Source organism: Schistocerca cancellata, chromosome 4 (genome assembly GCF_023864275.1).
Source record: "Schistocerca cancellata isolate TAMUIC-IGC-003103 chromosome 4, iqSchCanc2.1, whole genome shotgun sequence".
NCBI classification, from domain to species: domain Eukaryota; kingdom Metazoa; phylum Arthropoda; class Insecta; order Orthoptera; family Acrididae; genus Schistocerca; species Schistocerca cancellata.
This window is the reverse complement of record NC_064629.1, coordinates 701,306,852-701,328,233: the sequence shown is the minus strand read 5'-3', so window position 1 is coordinate 701,328,233 and position 21,382 is coordinate 701,306,852. Positions and strand designations below refer to the sequence as shown.

The 21,382-nt window shown below is 38.1% G+C and overlaps 1 protein-coding gene across 1 annotated transcript in view; it reads right to left on the bottom strand.

Annotated features, from left to right (window-relative positions):
* LOC126184390 (bromodomain adjacent to zinc finger domain protein 2B-like) overlaps nt 1-21,382 on the bottom strand; it is a 318,222-nt gene that overhangs the window by 260,342 nt on the left and 36,498 nt on the right. Inside the window, exons 12-13 of the mRNA XM_049926773.1 lie at nt 7,081-7,267; nt 6,168-6,670 (exon numbers count right to left, since the gene is read on the bottom strand). Coding sequence (XP_049782730.1) covers nt 6,168-6,670; nt 7,081-7,267 — 690 coding nt within the window. The remainder of the gene's footprint in view (nt 1-6,167; nt 6,671-7,080; nt 7,268-21,382) is intronic.

Below are 21,382 nucleotides of genomic sequence, written 5' to 3'. Positions count from 1 at the left end.
GCATTGCTACTTGGCAGTAGCCACAGGTGAGGAAGAAAACTCTCAACTGCAACAGATGTTTGGGACAAAGTCCCAAAACACACAGCTCTTCGATCCTAGTACAGGACCCAATCAGTAACAGGAGTCTGAGTTATTATACAAGGACTTCATACAATAGCATCATGCAAGGATAGTGGGTGGGAACTTACGATGGCTGACATAGCACACACTTTACTAACCAACTGGTGGAACTATTTGTAGATAGTGTTTTACTAAATTTTGCCAGAACTGTGAAGGAAAGATTGGTTCATCACAGCAACATGAAAAAATCGTGAAATTTAAGGGAATAATAAAAGAAACCTAAATCTGGACGACTGGATCTCAGTGGACCTCACTTCACTGAAATGTGAATTGCATGCCTTGACCACTACACCACTTGTCCCCGACAATTGCCAACCATTCTTGTTAGCTACTGCAGAAGACTTCCATTCCATGTCACGTGCAGATATCAGTGACAAAGCAGATTATAAGTAGGAGACATATCACTGTTCTCATTGTCATGCTGCTCTCTAGAAGCCACTGGTCACAATAATGGATGTATGAGGTTACTTACAATGGTGCAAAAAGTGCCATCATTGGAGCAAGAGATGGTTTTATGAACTGACAAAATGCAATACATAGCGTGAATCTCACTTGTGAGGCTGGAAGAAGCCTAGATAACGGTATTTATCTGATCATCTTGTCACAGCAGTGAAATTTGCTTTTAGTGGAGGTATTTTGAATGTCTGGGAACATTTGTTTCTGGTTTGGACCTGACCCATTAGATATGATGACTGGCAAAATGAATAAGCATTGTCACAATGTCTTTTAAATGATGACATATTTGTCATGAAAAGCAATGGTTTTGAATCCAGTATTTTCTGTGGCAGCAAATACTGCATTTTGGTTCAAAGAAATTACATCGTATTTACTTTAAATGCACACTCCAAGCCCTGACTGGAGACCCACTGAAAATCTTGTGGTGAGCAAAAGGGTGAGTTTTGTGTCAGTTTGTAACACTTATGTTTGATATTGGTGGTATTTGCTTCATGTAACTCCTATGTTTTCCTGTGTATAATGCAATATCCCTGTTACTACATTCTTTGGATATCAAATGTAAATAATTGTTCTTATTTTGTGTAAAGTTGTTTAAAAAGAATTAGTTTCTGAATGTAATTTTCAAAATTATGTTCTTTTGTATTTAATGAATGTTATAAGTTATGTATAAGATTGGTTCATGCACAGAGTACATAGGTTTATACATACATAAAAACTAGAGGGAAGTACCTCCACAATGAAACACAGTAGTGTCGACGGTAGAAGGCAGTTTGCATGAAGTACTGTATGAAGTCACTGTGAGAGATAGTTGATGGCTAGCTTGCAAATGGTGAACATCTTGAGTACTAAAGGAGGCAAGGACAGCAGGAAAATTGAAGTAATTATGCCTCAGATGAGGATATGTATTAACTATTAGGTCATGACATTTATTGGTTTGCTCTGAATCATAAAATTCTGAAACCAAGGAGACAGTTTATAGAGCAATTTTACATCAAGAGCCACAATCAGATATAACAATTTCTTATTAGCGCCACAGAAAACTGCCACAGCCACCACTTTCACTACATTTTCATGGACAAGTAAGTTGCTTAACATGTAAATAATGAGTAACTCAATTCTGACTTTGTGTTAAGAACATTCATTTATTCTTGAGTCTTTCATATGGACAGGTTCCTATTCCTAGTGATGCAACAAAGCCAAGTGTCCAAATTCTAATAAACTGCAGAATGATTACTGTCATAAAAGTGTTATATAATTCTTTGGTGCCATAATTTTCTCAAGTGTTTAATTAATCTTTGTATGAAATGTTCCACATGTTCAGCAAAAGTATTGTGAAAGAATAATTGCTAAGATACATTATTCAGTTTTCATTCTAACTGAAACCTTTGCTCAGTATTGAAGGAGTGGAATGGAGTTGTGATTATGAGAAATATTTATAGGTCATTATAGTTTAAAGGCCAACACAACTATTATGTACTTTGCAGGTTTGTAACAGCGCTTTTATTCTGATATTTCCATTTGTGGATGCATAATTACTACACCTGGTCAGAAGTGTTTTTACTAAAGTCAGTTAACACACAGTATAGTTTATGAGCCCCCACTTAAAATTGAGGCAGTAGTTCTGTAATTCTTACAATGACAGTTTTTATGGTGTGCTGTATTGCTTCAAGAGACAGCTGTGTTCTTATAAACATAAATGACCACAACTCAGCAAGACTGTAACTCACTCAGGCTCCCGTAGCTTCTCTTATGTTCTGTATAGTTCAAGGGCCTATATGTTCCGCATATCAGTTAGCATAACAGTCATTTCTCTATTACTGTCATGAAATAGTAAAGTGTTAAAGCCACCTAATGTCCAATTTAACTGTGCTTCTTCCTTATTAAGTGTTACTGTGTAATGCACATTATATTTCTTGCTTTGAAACAGAAAGTGTGTGTTAGAGAGAGAGAGAGAGTTGCTACCAAAACATTTCAGTTTTATCTGCTTTTTAGATTGTGCTATCTTTTCATATCCATTTTGCAAAATAGATTTCAATTAAAATAAAGTCATATACAACATTCAGTTTTCTTTCTTAACAGTATATTTACTTGGGATCACTTCACTAATTAGGCTGGCGGAATTTTTCTTTCAGTTGATTTACACTACTAAAGTTTTACTTTACAACCAAAACAATACTGGTTCAATTCCCATTAAAACAACCGCCACTCCCTGCCAATAAGTAACATTTCTGGTGACAAAAAAGTCTGATTCCTTCTTATTGGTACACAATGATGGTCAACTTTAGTTCCTTTCGTAGGAATAACATTATCAACGATCAGCTCACACAGTAATAACGGTACTTTTAAAAGTTCAATTCACCTGAAAATTTGACAACTATCATCCATACTTCAGAAAGAATGAAATTACATTCTGACTTCATTATATATGAACTTAATACAAAGCCATTCACAATTATTAAGTACTGTAATAGTGTAAAAAAAGTCCTACATTCATTAGATACATGGTTGACATCTTTGAAACAAAAAAGAATTAGAATATTGAGACTTTTGATCACATGGTGTATTTCCAGATAAAAGAGTGTAATAGAGATTCCACAGATGAAAAGTGTGGCCTCTAACATGCTGTGTTTTGCAGGTAAATGATGCACTGGCTCTCACAAACCATTAACTAAGCAAAAACCTATCAGGGTATATTTTGATACAAGAAACTCTACCTCTCGATAATGCAAGCAAAAACTACCTTGGCTGTAATGAATGAACATCGCATGGAATTCCACTTGCTCAATATTAACATTGCACTCACTGTTTAATGATCATATTGATACTTCAAGCACATAATTAACATAGTATTCAAAGTAACAGCAGCCTGCAGGGACACATCGACCTTTGTAACTGATGTAAAAACAAACAACCACAAACTGTCTGCTGTTTGATTTATTGAGTAGTTTTACTCATCAGCTGTGAGCATCATCAGATTTATTGAGTAGTTTTACTCATCAGCTGTGAGCATCATCAGATATTCATTGCCCTAGTGGCAACATGTTGGAGGTTAAAAACATTGCTCATCATTATTTTCAAAATGAAATGTTGGAGTGAGGAGTTGTGTTGAGTGGAGTAGGCAAAAGGAAAAAGTAGCATGGGAGCAAGGAGGTGGGGAATGGAATGGAGGACTGGAGGGAGAAAACTGGGAGGGGGATATAGCAAGAAAATGGTATAGGAATGTGGCACTTATGAGCCCACCTTGGTGCAGGCAAGGGAGTCTGTGTGCAGCACAGTGGGGAAGTGATCTGGGAGGAAGTGTTTGGTGGGGATGGGGTAGAACAGAGGAATAGGGAGATTGCAAAGAGATTTATGGAGTGAAGTGGCATCCATAAGCACATGAATGAAGGTGGGTGTTGGGCAAGAGCTAGTGGATATTGAGGCCAGGAGGACTGTGGGTACTAAAGACATGTTGTAAGGACAGTTCTCATCTATGCAGTTCAGAGAAGCTGGTAATACATGGTGGGGAGCCACACGACACAATCCGAGGAATGGCCAGTGCAGTCTAGCACATACTGACATTATCAGCCATTGTGAGGCCAATTTTACTATGGGTAGTTGGTAGTCATGCCTACAGTAAAAAGCTTTACAGATGTTACAGCAGAACTGGTATATGACATGACTACTTTCACAGGTGACCCTGTCACTCATAGGGTAGGATATGTTTGTGAAGTGTCTGGAATAAGAGCTATGGCATCTGGTGCACACGACATGTCTTCAACTTGTTTTTGCACTGGATTATGGCCCATGTGGCAAGGGGTCAGGGTTACGTGAGCCATAATAATGGACCAGCACACGTCATAGGATGGGTGGGCAACAGAATACCACTTTGATAAAGGAAGAATGTTCCTCAATTTATGAGTCAGATTAGCTTGCAGAGGTTATCTGTTTATTTATTTTGTTATAATTTTCACCATCAAATTCTATACCAGACATCATTTCTCTACATTAGATTTTGTTCAAAGTTTCTAATCTGCCACCACATAACTAAATGCATTAACTTCCTTAAAATTACACACTTAGCTGTTACATTGACCTTTTTTGCATACAGTTCTCCTCATATACATCCCATCATTTTCTTTAACACCATTTCTACTTATTTTATCATTGTCTATGCTATTTCTGCCATCTTCAAACACTTTTATCAGAATCCTGGATATGTAACTGTGCACCCTTTGAGAGTCTCAATTTCAGTAACTGAAGTGCTATTTACCATTAAAACTGAATTTCTCTTCTATCTGATGACAACTGGTTGTATACTACAACCACAGGAAGAGGAAATATATCTAGTCACGCATAGTGAGCACTTCTGTTGGCATAATATCAGGTCACAAAAAAACTAATGTTTTATTTTGTGATCTGAACATGCCACAGTGCATTACCTTGTAAAACTTTACACGAGAACAAAGTAGTCTAATTTTCAGCAAACACTGTAAGACTTGTGGAAGGTGTAGTTACCTCAAAAGAAAAAAAAAACCATATACATAAATTACCAACTATGTTTATGAGGATGGAAATAAATATGTTCAAACAGTGACAAACCCATGAACTACAACAGAATTAAAAAGGTGAAAGGAGTGTATTCTAAACCATCTAGCACATCTGAAATGCATTTCTTAAACATGTTAAGTTTTATCTGATGGTTTCTGTGCAACTCTGAATCCCTATACCAGCCAGCCTATTAAAAATAGTGCTGACAGTTCAGAACTTGTGTGTAGTAATTATTACTTCAAATAATTAAATATTTAAGTGTAACTGTTCAACAACATACTTAAGAAGTAAACACAGAATCTATATTTCCTCATGTATTGTATAGTTTTAATTCTCATATTTGTCAATATATTTAAGAGTTATGCATGAAACAGCTTAGGAACCCTGCATACCACCAAGAATTTGAGAATTATGTTAAGATAGCTCAAGTGCTGTGGAATTTAGTGTACACACCGACTGCAATAATCTTAAATAAAATTAGATTAAGGAGAAGAGGAAAACTGTTACCGATTTAGTCCAGGCATCTAATAAACAAGGATACAGGACAGAGAATTATTGTTAGACTAACTACAAAAAATTTGCGTTCAGAATAAATTTCCAAACAAGATACTGAAGTCATAGGTATTTTGGTGATTAGAATGTTGTCCTTTAGTGATCAGATACTTTTACCTGAAACCATTTACTGATGCATATGGGTTCTGAGAGAGAGACTGTCAGTTAGAAGCCTAAAAAAAAAAAGAAAGTTAGGCTACTGATTGTAGTCAGATTGGTATATAACTACATTTTGGAGGTAGTCCTATGTTCTTTGAGGAAGCGTAATGCCTTTTGAGGTCTTGAATCCAATCTCACTATGATATGACATCAGAGGCTACATGGAAAGTTCTTCACAAAAAACAGGCAGAAGGACCTGGGGACAGATGCTTGGAGGTGAATTGTCTGCAATGATTGTTCATTTGTCAAATCACACAAGCTAATTTACAACTAAATTTGAATTCAGTATGATATTTCTAATGTATTTTCATTCACATTTACACAAGAAGAGTTTGGAGCAAGAGTCTCACCAGATGTCTCTTATGTTTGCTGAGATCTTTGGTATCCTCTGAAGTAGCATTTACAGGTTGTTGCGGTGGTGGCGGCTGAGGTGAGTTCGCAAGCTGTTGTGCAGTGTCCTGCTGCAGTGGCAATGGTGCAATCTGCTGGTGAGCCACAGGATGTTGTGTGGCAGGTAGTGGGGTTATCAGTGATTGCACTGAGGACAGCTGAGTTGTGGATTGTAATGGTGCAGGCAACTGTGGGGAATGCTGAGACATGCTCAGCTGTGCTGGTTGTTGCTGCGGTTGGACCAGCTGTTGCACAGGCTCTTGTTGCTGCTGTTGCTGCTGCTGTTTATGCTGCTGTGGTAGTTGTGATGATGTTGGTGCTGGAGACTGTGCTAAGGGCACTGACGGTGCTGGTGCAGGTGACGGTTCCTGATGCACTTTTTGTGGAGTGTGCTGCCCAACCTGGTCACATTCCTCTGTCACAGGAACACTGCACTCATCTTCCTCCATGGGTTCTGGCTCAGCTGTAATTCAGTAAATAAAGTAACTGAAGCCATTAATGTAAAAAAAAAAGTGTCATTAATAAAAATACTGTATTTTACACTGATTATGTTTTTGGATTGCAGAAATGGAAACAAGTTGATAAAAGCTTAGATACTTCAATGGCTATACTAAAGCTGCCAGCAGAAGAAGAGAAATTCACTTTTACATGAAAACCACTATAGTTTTGATGACATACAATAAATAAAAAGCAGGCTCACAATCACTAATGCACATCAATAAATAATGGAAGAGAAGAACAAGAAAATTAACATTTTGTTAACTACAAACCATAATAACTGTGTGTCAGCATTAGTCTTAAAATCAGTCATCAATTACTTCCTGTGGAATCAAAAAGTTATTTGTTTCTAGAGCAATGAAATGAACACTTTACCTTTAGGAACTGGTGATGGGACACCCAGCACATTGGATTTTAACAGTGAAACCTGGTGATTGAGCTGTGAAACATCAGGACATGCTGTTGGTTTTAGCCCCATAGCACGGCTTTGTGCTAAAAGAGAAGCCACTGTGTTCTTTTTTGGTTTAGACACTCCGCGACCTAAATTTCGTGGTCGTGCATCCTGTAGGCATGTGATAAAAGATACTGATGAAACAAAATGGATTCAGTTGCCAACAATCAACATCATAATGTAACTCTAAATTTGGAAAAATTACTAACAATATAAACACTGAAGTTTTTAAGATACTTTGTGGTGCAAAGGTCTACAATAAATAAGAGCAGACGGTACACAATTTGAGAAACTGATAAGGGCATACAAAGAAGCAGTGCTAGTATCTACAGAAAGTACTTTGTTTATTTGTCACACATTTTATGTCACATGGCAGGTAACCAATGAGCTTTATAGTAGTTCTCTTCAGTAAAATATAAGGGCAAACATGGAATAAGATATCTTTTTCTGAATATATCATTCTATCTGAATAGAGATGCACGTGGCTGCATCCTGACATGCTGGCCCCACAACCTTGGCAGTCCCCTGTACAAGTTGACTTTTTTAAACAAATGTACTTTCCGAAATGACAAACACATTTTGTCATTTTTGCCCTGAATTGTGATTTATCTATTGCTGCTACAGCCTAACATGGTTACTGTAACTGAAAATGTTTGTCAAGTTGAAGTAATAGGTTATGTCATACTACTGACAGTCCCTGATCTCTGCTCCTCGTACAAGCCAGAACAAACATTCCGAATGTAGACAACATTTTTGGACACATAGAAATGTATATACAAGAATGCACTTTAAATTCATGGTCCAAGTACTGTCATTTTTGAAAACTATAAAAATGTGAATGTTTTGCACAGGTCCCCTGGCTGGTGCATTAATAGTTAACTTCCTTACTTATCTATTGCATGTGGCCCAAGTTTTTCATTTTAAATCTTACAAGTGTTTTCATAGCTATTAAAAATTCAGAGCCACAAATTTTCAGGGCTATCTGTAATGAGAATAAGAATCTGTATGCAACTAGGAAAAATTATTTTATATTTTTTAGTCAATTAAAAATCTGGTGTATTAAACATTCATTTTTATTTACATAATTATTTATAGTCAGTTCAGGTCAATTATAGATTTATTTGCTGGCTTACTACTACTACTACTACTACTACTACTACTATTATTATAAAACTTACTTTCTCAGACATTAAGTCTGGTTAAAAATGGAAAGTGACGCAGACCTTGATCAAGCGTCACTTCCTTTTAACTGTACGGTATATGTTATATTGCATTTAGGAACTTTCGGGTAATTGAACATGTATCAATAATTACGGATTTCTGTAATTGTATATATAAGTTTGGATGTAGCTGTATTGCATTGATGTACTGGTGGATATTGAGTGGTATGACTCCTGTAGTTGATATTATAATTGGTATAATGTCAACTTTATCCTGACGCCACATGTCCTTGACTTCCTCAGCCAGTTGGATGTATTTTTCAATTTTTTCTCCTGTTTTCTTTTGTATATTTGTTGTATTGGGTATGGATATTTCAATTAGTTGTGTTACTTTCTTCTTTTTATTGGTGAGTATGATGTCAGGTTTGTTATGTGTTGTTGTTTTATCTGTTATAATGGTTCTGTTCCAGTATAATTTGTATTCATCATTCTCCAGTACATTTTGTGGTGCATACTTGTATGTGGGAACGTGTTGTTTTATTATAAGTTTATGTTGTAAGGCAAGCTGTTGATGTATTATTTTTGCTACATTGTCATGTCTTCTGGGGTATTCTGTATTTGCTAGTATTGTACATCCACTTGTGATGTGATCTACTGTTTCTATTTGTTGTTTGCAAAGTCTGCATTTATCTGTTGTGGCGTTGGGATCTTTAATAATATGCTTGCTGTAATATCTGGTGTTTATTGTTTGATCCTGTATTGCAATCATGAATCCTTCCGTCTCACTGTATATATTGCCTTTTCTTAGCCATGTGTTGGATGCGTCTTGATCGATGTGTGGCTGTGTTAGATGATACGGGTGCTTGCCATGTAGTGTTTTCTTTTTCCAATTTACTTTCTTCGTATCTGTTGATGTTATGTGATCTAAAGAGTTGTAGAAGTGGTTATGAAATTGCAGTGGTGTAGCCGATGTGTTTATATGAGTGATTGCTTTGTGTATTTTGCTAGTTTCTGCTCGTTCTAGAAAGAATTTTCTTAAATTGTCTACCTGTCCATAATGTAGGTTTTTTATGTCGATGAATCCCCTTCCTCCTTCCTTTCTGCTTAATGTGAATCTTTCTGTTGCTGAATGTATGTGATGTATTCTATATTTGTGGCACTGTGAACGTGTAAGTGTATTGAGTGCTTCTAGGTCTGTGTTACTCCATTTCACTACTCCAAATGATAAGGTCAATATTGGTATAGCATAAGTATTTATAGCTTTTGTCTTGTTTCTTGCTGTCAATTCTGTTTTCAGTATTTTTGTTAGGCTTTGTCTATATTTTTCTTTTAGTTCTTCTTTAATATTTGTATTATCTATTCCTATTTTTTATCTGTATCCTAGATATTTATAGGCATTGTTTTTTCCATCGCTTCTATGGAGTCACTGTGGTTATTCAATATGTAATCTTCTTGTTTAGTGTGTTTTCCTTATGGTCCTATTATTATTATTATTATTATTATTATTATTACTATTATTATTTCAACTAAACCTTTATGGTGAGATGCCACAAGCCTTAATAATATATCTTACATTAAATATTGTACAACATATTACTGAGAAAGTTTTTAGAATGCTGCTACTCATCATCATCATCATCATCATCATCATCATCAGTACAGGGCTGCCACTTTACTGTGCTATATCAGCAGGATTTATTTGCAGGGTTCCTTTGCTTAGGACATTTGGCTTCACTTCACTTCTAAATCTACATGCATACTCTGCAACCAACAATATGGTGTATGACAGGAGGTACCTGTACCACTACTATTCACTTCCTTTCATATTCCAGTCACAAATAAAGCAAAGGAAAAACAACTGTGTAATATGCCTTCTTACAAGCCCTTATTTCTCTTATCTTATCTTCATAGTCCTTACACAAAATTGACATTTGTGGTTGCAGGATTGTTATCAAGCTTTCCACTAGCATTTACCAAAAAGAATTTATCTGCTGATTACGACCTCTTCCACCTTTAAAACAATTGTCTGTTGTTTTTTGTTCTTATGAAAATATTTTGAACACTGGATGGCGGGTTCATTGCCTACTGTACATCACTGAAATCATGTAATTCCCTTAGTGGCAGCCTACACATCTGTTGTGAGTAACTGATATGTATGGAGCAAAAATCATACAAACATTTTAATAATTCTGTTGAAATATATTAGTACTGCAATTAAATAATCAAAACTGTCTCATGTGACCAAAACAGGCATTTCAGGAAATAAAATGAGGAGCTTACCATTGAACTGACTAAAGAATAAATAATAAGTATAATAATCCTGTGTGGCACTGTGACCTGGTGCAAGTGCTTGAATTACATGTCACTTTGGCAAATTGCCTGTATACTTAAAGAAATTCATTTCATCATCATCAAGACAACTTTAATTGCAGAGTATGTATGTAAATGTTTTGGTTTACACATTTGGTTATTAAAATAGTTTAAACAGTCTTTAATCATGTATTAGACATAATATTCTCAGCAATGATTTATGTATTTTAAACTGAATACATGAAAAGACAGCACAGAACAATAAACAAACACATTTTATAATAAATTATTCCTTAAAATACTGCCTTTAGGCAAATCAGTTAACTCTAAGACAAAAATAAACTACCATTTTTTTACAAACACAAATACTGAAATATGAAGGAGGCAACAGTCATATGCTAAGTAATTGTAGTAGGTTTTGAAATTAAGGGGAGTGGGAACACCATTTATCGACAATGTTAAATTTGGTTACTTGGCTTCCCTGTATTTCATAAACTATTGTAGCTATGGACATGAAAGTATCACACATTACACATCCTGCTCTTTGTTTACTGAACTAAAATCATTGCATTTCAGCCACCAATTTTTTAACTACATGGTTAAAATGTTATATACTTTTTGGACTTTCTCCGGAAAATTTTACTCACTCAGAGGCACCCTGGACCATAGACAGAGAAACAATAGTGCCATAACTTAATGAGGAACTTGGAACTTTTAGCTCAGAACAGTAAGATGTAGAGGAATTATAGCTCAAGTTTAAAGGAATAGATGACCATGCACTTGATATGTATGTACTCAGTATGAGACTTCATAATGGAAGAGACCCTCCTTGGTATACTGTCACTGTAAAGAAACCTCTAAAGAACAGAGACTACTGCATAATAGGTATCAAACAAAGCATGGCACTATAGGTACAGAGATGCTGAATGGAATGCATTTGGCAGTCAAGAGACCAATGCATGAAGCCTTCAATGACTACCACAGCAGAATATTGTGAAGTTAGTGTCCATTAATTCATGAACAAGACTGGAACTGAAACTGAGAATAGCAAAGTACAAGCAGAAATGGCTCTATTTTCAAATATTCCTTTATAAAGGAAAACCCATGAGTACTGCTCACTTAAGTCTTGCACCACTAAAAAAAATGACTGAAGTAGATGTTTGTGTCAACAGCATTGAGAAACAGGTGAAATTGTTAAAACTGAATGAAGCCCCCAGGGTCCGATGGAACCAGATTCTATACCTAGTTCGTGGATCAGTTAGCCTCTCTGTTAACTATAACTATCAAGGATCCCTTGGACTAAAAACTATGCTCAGTAGTTGGAAGAAAGCACAGCTGTCTACAAGAAGGGTGGCAGAAGTGACCAAACAAACTACCGTCCATTACCTTGACATCCAGTTCTTGTAGAATCTTATAACACATTCTGAGCTCAAACATGATGAGGTATCTCGAACAGAACAACCTCCTACATGTCAACCAGCATTGACATTCAAAACATAGATCATGTAAAACTCAACTCACACTTTTCTCACATGACACTCTGGAAGCCTTGAATCAAGTCAGAAAGGTAGATTCAGTATTTCTCAATTTCCACAAAGCATCTGACTCAGTATCACACCTACTCTTATTATCAAAAGTACATGCATATAGGGTAGCAGATGAGATATTTGACTGCATTGACGACTTCTTGTTAGGGAGGGAGTAGCATGTTATCTTGGGAGGGGAGTCATCAACAGATGTAAAAGCAACTTCAGGTGTACCTCATGGAATTGTTATGGGTCCCTTGCTGTTAATGTTGTACACTCCTGGAAATGGAAAAAAGAACACATTGACACCGGTGTGTCAGACCCACCATACTTGCTCCGGACACTGTGAGAGGGCTGTACAAGCAATGATCACATGCACGGCACAGCGGACACACCAGGAACCGCGGTGTTGGCCGTCGAATGGTGCTAGCTGCGCAGCATTTGTGCACCGCCGCCGTCAGTGTCAGCCAGTTTGCCGTGGCATACGGAGCTCCATCGCAGTCTTTAACACTGGTAGCATGCCGCGACAGCGTGGACGTGAACCGTATGTGCAGTTGACGGACTTTGAGCGAGGGCGTATAGTGGGCTTGCGGGAGGCCGGGTGGACGTACCGCCGAATTGCTCAACATGTGGGGCGTGAGGTCTCCACAGTACATCGATGTTGTCGCCAGTGGTCGGCGGAAGGTGCACGTGCCCGTCGACCTGGGACCGGACCGCAGCGACGCACGGATGCACGCGAAGACCGTAGGATCCTACGCAGTGCCGTAGGGGACCGCACCGCCACTTCCCAGCAAATTAGGGACACTGTTGCTCCTGGGGTATCGGCGAGGACCATTCGCAACCGTCTCCATGAAGCTGGGCTACGGTCCCGCACACCGTTAGGCCGTCTTCCGCTCACGCCCCAACATCGTGCAGCCCGCCTCCAGTGGTGTCGCGACAGGCGTGAATGGAGGGACGAATGGAGACGTGTCGTCTTCAGCGATGAGAGTCGCTTCTGCCTTGGTGCCAATGATGGTCGTATGCGTGTTTGGCGCCGTGCAGGTGAGCGCCACAATCAGGACTGCATAAGACTGAGGCACACAGGGCCAACACCCGGCATCATGGTGTGGGGAGCGATCTCCTACACTGGCCGTACACCACTGGTGATCGTCGAGGGGACACTGAATAGTGCACGGTACATCCAAACCGTCATCGAACCCACCGTTCTACCATTCCTAGACCGGCAAGGGAACTTGCTGTTCCAACAGGACAATGCACGTCCGCATGTATCCCGTGCCACCCAACGTGCTCTTGAAGGTGTAAGTCAACTACCCTGGCCAGCAAGATCTCCGGATCTGTCCCCCATTGAGCATGTTTGGGACTGGATGAAGCGTCGTCTCACGCGGTCTGCACGTCCAGCACGAACGCTGGTCCAACTGAGGCGCCAGGTGGAAATGGCATGGCAAGCCGTTCCACAGGACTACATCCAGCATCTCTACGGTCGTCTCCATGGGAGAATAGCAGCCTGCATTGCTGCGGAAGGTGGATATACACTGTACTAGTGCCGACATTGTGCATGCTCTGTTGCCTGTGTTTATGTGCCTGTGGTTCTGTCAGTGTGATCATGTGATGTATCTGACCCCAGGAATGTGTCAATAAAGTTTCCCCTTCCTGGGACAATGAATTCACGGTGTTCTTATTTCAATTTCCAGGAGTGTATATTAATGATCTTGTGGACCATATTAATAGTAACCTCAGACTTCTCACATATGATGCAGTTATCTACAATGAAGTATAGACTGAACAAAGCTGTACAAATATTTTGTCAGATCCTGATAAGATGTCAAAGTGATACAATGATTGGCAGCTTGCTTTAAATGTTCAGAAATATAAAACTGTGCACTTCACAAAACAAAACAAAAAACAACATAGAATCCTATGAATATAATATTAGTGAGTAACAGTTGGAATATGTGTACAAATACTTGGATGTAACACTTAGCAGGAACAAGAATTGGAACAATCTGTAGGTCCAGTCATGAGTAAAGCAAATAGCACACTTCAGTTTATTGGTGGAATACAAAGGAAATGCAATCAGTCTACAAATGAGATTGGCTACAAATCACTTGTGTGACCCATCCTAGAATATTGCTCAGGTGTGTGGGACCTGTATGAAATAGGATTAGTGGGGGATACTGAACACATAAAGAGAAGAGCTGCATGAATGGTCACAAGTTTGTCTGGCCCATGGGAGAGAGTCACTGAGATACAGAAAGAACTGAACTGGCAGACTCTTAAAGAGAGAAGGAAACCATCCTGAGAAAGTCTGCTACCAAAGTTTCAAGAACTGGCTTTAAATGATGACTCTAGGAATATACTAAAACCCCCTATGTATCATTCCCATAGGGATCATGAGGATCAGATTAGATTAATTACAACAAACACAGAGACACTTAAACAATTTTTTTTCCTCATGCTCCATGCAAAACTTGTACAACGAATCTGCTGCGAAAGGGTGAAGTTGATTTATTGATCTGTCATCTGCTGACAGTTTGTGGGAGAAGGTATCGCATACACTGCCTCATTCTGAACAGATGATCAGTGTTATTCCTCACGGCCATCCTATGGTACTGTAATTGCTCAATAATTTTGTATGCCAGGCTATCCCTTACGGATTTACTATCAGAAAGTTTCTTGTTTCTCAAACTTCAAGTTTCAACTTCCTCTTCTGGACATGATCCATTCATTTCAGTTTTGCAATACTCTTATCACCATAACACCGAGCTGCTACTACACTGTTTCATGCTTTTCAGACCCCATCACCTGAAAACTTATAACAACAAAACTCTGTTTCATTCAAAGATTGATTGAAAACTATAATAGCTGCAGAACTCTCAATTCCACCACCTGTTTGTTCATAATTCCTATCACAGAGAAGTTGGATGTGGTTCACTCATTTACATTTATAACAATGTTTTGACAGAATCAGAAAGTCAGTTACCTTTCCAGTATCCACAATCATCCCTATAGAGACAGTATTCTTAGAACTTCTACATACAATACGAGTTTATATCATAAAAGTTGCTATATTGCTTTCCACAATGCTACAAATAGAAAAAAAAACAACATAATTTTGCCTTTATAAAAATGCAATCCACAGCCTAAACCTAAAAAGTGATGGACTTTATTTGATCTTGAAGGAATGGATGTAAATTTTTTAACATTTTAAACATGCTGATAGTACAAAAAAAAACAAATAGAATAATTCCCACAGGAGTTTATAAGTGATTTATACCGGGGAAAAATGCTCCTATCAGAGCACAAAAGTGGCAACTATGCCCCTGTTTAAAACACTCCGACTGAAAAGTGGGGTACTGGCTGCCTGATTCTACCTTCCTCAGCAGCTTTAAAAATTTTCCTAAAAAATTTGGAATGTAAACATATTCACACTCTCTTTAATCTGCAACTCACCTCTCACTCCCACAAGTACCCATAACTGCAACTTACTCACATCCACTACACCATCGCTGTAAGTCACTCATACTCATCCACTCCCACTTGCCCATTCTCACTCAGTCATTTAGCCAAACTCATTGTCATTATCTCTTTGTGTCTCTCTAACTATTGCTGTCTCCTGTCTCTCAGCCAAAGTCTTCTTCATTCTGTCCTACTACTACTACTACTACTACTACTACTGTCTCCTCTCACTCCCTACTACTACTACTACTACTACTACTACTGTCTCCTCTCACTCTAACCATCTACCTCTTGCTCTCTTTTAGTGCTACTATCTCATTCATTGATTCCCAATGCTGCTGTCTCTTCTCACTGTTACTATCTCTCTCCCGCATTGTCATTGTCACAGACTCTGTTTCTCATTGTCACTGGCTATCACCCACTTCCAATTTCTCCTTCTCTTTATTCCTCTTCTACAGGCACTGTCTCCTTTATTCTTCTCCTAATACTATTCCATTACTATCAACTATGTTCTACTGCCACTGTGTCCCTCTCTTTCCCTCTCGCTGCCATTGTTTCCTTCGCTCTTCCCATATCACAACCACTGTCTACCATCTTTCACTATTTATTACTTTTCTTTCTCTTTCACATTTTCACTGTCTCCTTCTCTCTCAGCATAAGAAAGTGTGAATATGTTTGCATGGCAAAATTTTTGGGAAAATTTTTAAAGTTGCTGAGGAAGGTAGAAAGAGGAGTTGGCTCCCCACTTTTCAGTCAGAATCTTTTAGACATGATAGGGTCTGACTAGGATATTGTTGAGTTTCTGTCTGTGTGGGGTGAGGGGACGGGGGGGGGGGGGGGGGGGGGGCGGGGGGGGGGTGAGAGATGAAAAGTTAATCTATGTGTGGTGGGCAAACTGTCAGACAGAATGGACCTCATTTCAGGGCATGATTTTAGGGAGTAATAGCCTTGTCAAAGTAGCTGATTAATTCATTCAAGACCAGGATAGTACTAAGTGACAAGAGATCTACTCCTAAGGTGTTTTTGGAGAGACCAGCAGTATCAGGACTGGACGTTAAGGCTCGAGAAATCTGCTTTTGAACTAGGGTGGTGGGGTAATTACTCCAGTGAACACTCAGGTCAAAATGGTGGCATATTGCTGTGAAGAGTTTGAATGTGAACAAATATGTTTGCCTTGAATGCCAAGACTGTGTGGGAGGGAACATTTGACATGGAAAGGATGGTAACTGTCAAAATGTAAGTGCTGTTGTTTGTTAGTAGATTGAATGTGAACTGAAGTGTGTAACTGACCCTTAATGAGGATGAGATCAACATCAAGGAAAGTGGCATGGAACTCAGAATATGGCAAGAATGTCATAAATACATCTAAACCACACCAGGGGTTGAAGGTTTATGGATCCCATGGAAAGACCCCTCCAAGCAACTCATGAATAGGTTGGCATAGGAAGGAACCATCCCAGTTCCCATGGTCACATCCCTGATGTGTTTGAAGTCTGTCCCTCAAACGAAAAGTAGTTATTTGTAAGTATCAAGTTGATTAAGATGAGCAGGAAGCGCATAATAAGTGTGAAATCATGTGGGTGCTTCCATGCATGAACAGCTCATTGCATGGGCAAAGCTTACACCTCCTTATATGATGGCCTGGTTGTCACTGAAATTGGAATACCAACATGTCCATTAACAGTAATTCTGCCAAAGTGTTTGCCATTCTGTCAGTCCTATGATGTATGCTTTGACTGACAGGTGAAGAATTACATTCACCCATTTCAAAACTGCCCTATTCTCATCACACAGCAAATGGAAATCACAAAGAAAAGTAATGAAATTAATAAAATATACGACTGTATATGTAATCAATTACAGGCTTCAGCATTCGAGAAAATGCTTTGATATGCTTGGTGTGCCACGACATTATTGCCAGATCATGAGGTATTTAGAATGCAAACAGAGTTACTTTTCTTGAAGATATTCACATTAAAAAATGTGACTGTGGTATAAATTGACTTCGCATGTTACTGGTGGTGCTTCAGTTTTCTATGCTTTGAATGTTTTTATGATAGATATCACCCTCTGGAATACACTGGTTCCCTTGAATTATGAAAGTAAAAATCAAAGTTAGAATTTATATGTTTTTCGTTTTCAATTACTGTTAGTTACACAAGATTATATAACATATATGATGATAAAATCTAATTTTAATAATATTTGAAATGCTTATTTATATTTTAAATAATTTCATTGTTTTTCTGAATGTCACCAAAATACCAATTCCACTAATGTCACAAACATCCATGACAACAAAAGGAAGAAAATGACAACATTAGATTAAATTTGAACATGGAGCACAAAAATCCAAAAACTTGCTGTTAGCCATTACGTTGCCAGCTCCCCTGGTACAAAAAAATGTGTACAAACTGACATAACAGCATGAAAATTTTCCGGGGAACCTTGAGTGTTGGCTCATATGACGAAACAAGTGTCCATTTATTTTCACACTTGTTTCACCATGCGAAGTGTTGGTTGTGCCAAAGAGCAATGTATTGCAGCTCCACCTTATATGATATAATAGGTTGGTGCATAAGTTCATAGCATTTTTGTTTTGCATTTTGGTGTTCCAGTTGCTACAGGTTATGTTATCAACTGTCATTTATTTTATTTGTAGTTCACTGTTGCTACTTGAGTTTACATATTGCCATTTTCTCATTTGTAGATACTGAGTGGGGCTGTAGATGCTAGAAAATATGAGAAATCTGATTATTCCCATATATTCTTCTGCTTTAATTCAGTAGCAGAGACAGTCAGAAACATTTGTGCCATGTATGGGGATTACGCCATCCCACAGAGCATGGCAAGAAAATGGCTTTCTTGTTTTAAGGAGGACTGTATTGACATTAACAACTCTCCATGTTCAGGAAGATCTTTGGTGTTTGATAAAGATCATTTAAACGTATTAAACCACAATGACCCATACCAGTGTACTCAAGAGCTGGCAAATGTGATGACTGCGATCATTCCACCATTGTGCGACATTTGTATGCAATGGGGAAGGTTCAAAAATCAGGTGCATGGGTACTGCACCAGTGGCAGGCCATATGTGTACCTCTAGTTGCTCGCTATCAATTGGCTCATGAACAACACTGACCATTCCTATCCTGTATCATTACTGGTGACGAGAAAGGTTGGCTTTATGCTAACATAAGGAAAACAAAGAAATGTTTCAGCTCAAATAAAGCAGCAGCTCCTTGTACAAAGACCTGTTCACATCTACAAAACATAATGCTATGCATCTCGTGCAACAGTGACAGGGTGTTATATTAAGAATTGCTTCCCTGAGGTGTAACCATTACTGCCAACATTTATTATCAACAATTCAGATGTCTTTCATGTGCGATCCAAGAAGAATGAATAGGAAAACTGGGTGTAGTGACGCTACGCCACAATGACGCCCACCTGCACTCTGCTAGTCTGACAACTACACACTACACACGAGCTGGGTTGGGAAGTCATTCTGCACCCACCTTATTCACCTGATCTTACACCCTCAGATTTTCACCTTTTCCACTCTCTATTGAACAACCTTCAAGGAACTTCTTTTCCAGATGAAAATGAGCTCCAAACATGGCTTGATGAGTTCTTCATGTCAAAGCCATTTGATTTCTACAGTCATGGAATCGAAAAGTTACCCCAATTTTGGCAGACTGTTGTAAATAGTGAAGAAGAATATACTATTGGTGACTAAAATCTCTGTTATGTGTACCTGTTGTATCTATTAAACTTATGGGAAAACTCTGCAATATGTACCAATGTACTAGTTTCAGGAAACTGCTGATATAAATCCACACTCACGTGTGGAACATAGGGTTCTTGCAGTATTCCACACCAGAAAAACAGTTCAGTCAACCCCTATGGGCGCCAAATATCCATCTTAAAAAAAATAACATACTACTGAAATTAATCACCACACCCTGAATCCCTGAGGACTATTATGAGGCACAAGGATGGGCTGAAAAACAATGCTTCCAGACTTTTTATGTGAACATTCTCAAAGTTTTTTTTTAAATAAAAGAAACTTTACTAATATTCTACAACTTTATTCTTCATGTCTACATATTCACTTCTCCCATAGTCACCCTGGCAATGAACACATTTCTCCCAACAAGAGACCAGTTTGTTGATACCAACACTGCAGAATGTTTGACTTTGTTGGTGGAGCCACAACCTGACCTCTGCTTACACCACTTCATTTTTTAAGTTTTCGAAACAGATGAAATTGGATGGGGCCATTTCAGGACTGTATGTATGATATTAAACGGCAGTGAACCCAAGGTGTAGTTACCAAAGTGTTTAAATCAACTCAAAGAGATGTTCAGTAACAGGCATTTGGGATTTATTAGCTGTGTAAGAGCAATTTCAAAATGGAAATACTTATGGAAGAAATGTTTTAGGTTTCATCCTGAAATGTTTCATTTGATCTATATTTGTTGTTCTACCAATGCTTAACTTTTTCAAGTTATTCCACGATGATGTGATGAGTGAGATGTCCAGTCTCCATGCAAATTTGTCCTACTGGTTTTACCTTCTTTATGTGAGTCAGAACGTTTTAGTTAAACAAGAGACAATGAGCAGTTGTCTCAGGAGACATGCTGATGTGCACAGTGACTGTCTTGACAGCATTATTAAGCCTTTCTGGTAGACTCCAAGATGAAATGAAATTACTATTAGCATTGTATACTGCATCAGATCCAGTCACAAGTACTGTAATATTTAAAACAGCAGCCTGCTTTAACAAATACACCAGTATAATTCACTTAAGAATGTTGTGATAGACTAGAGGGATAATTAGTGTGTAACAACCGAGAAATAAACTATGAGCAAAATACACGAACTGTGAAATATTGTATAGCAATTCTGTCCCACACTCACCTAGGATCACCTATTCCTCTTACTTTAGTTCCTCTCTGTCTCAACCTATCTGAAAGCTCATTCATCAGGCACTTTTCACTTTATTGACAAAGCATCATCAGTAGTTATATTCTAATTATGAGTGGACGATATGTTTTGTCTCTTTAGTTTTATAGAATTAATGACAGTTTTGTTTAAGAATGATATATTTGACACATTACTGATGACACCTTTTGTTCCTCATTTAACTTCTCATCATAACTGTTTCTCCTTCCACATAATCAGAATCTCAAATCAAACTTGCACTGCAATGATACACTTGTTTAATTATCTTTGCAGCTTTCCAGTTCTATTTTTCTGTCACTGCAAAAGATTCCTTGGACGTGATTTGAAACTATATGTTATTCACACCGGATTAAATCTGATAACAAAATGTGAACATCCACAAGGAGTGCCATTTGGTCTTATTTTGTGTTATTATGTATTTGAGGTGAGGCCAATGCAAGTATTTATAAGGAAAACTGTTTTCAAGTGTATAATATTAAAATGAAAGTTATTTACTCAAAATGTTAATAGCATCTGATGGGGTTAAGAAAGCAAATCACTTCCAGTGAATCAGTTTTTTACTTTGCAGTTTGCTTAAGGCAGAAAAAATAGCTATGATAGCTACTGGAGAGGAAAACCACCAAAATAATATTCCCCGCACTTTATTTATGATGTTTGAGTTGCAGTAAGTGCTCCTGCTTCCATTCTATGCATTGGCAGCCAGTGACTCTGTGTCTTTGTAGGGTGAGCTTCCCTGGTGCCAGCAAGCTCCAGATTCACATAGGCTGAGCAAACATAGTCTACCTGTCACTACTCTGATGGAGACT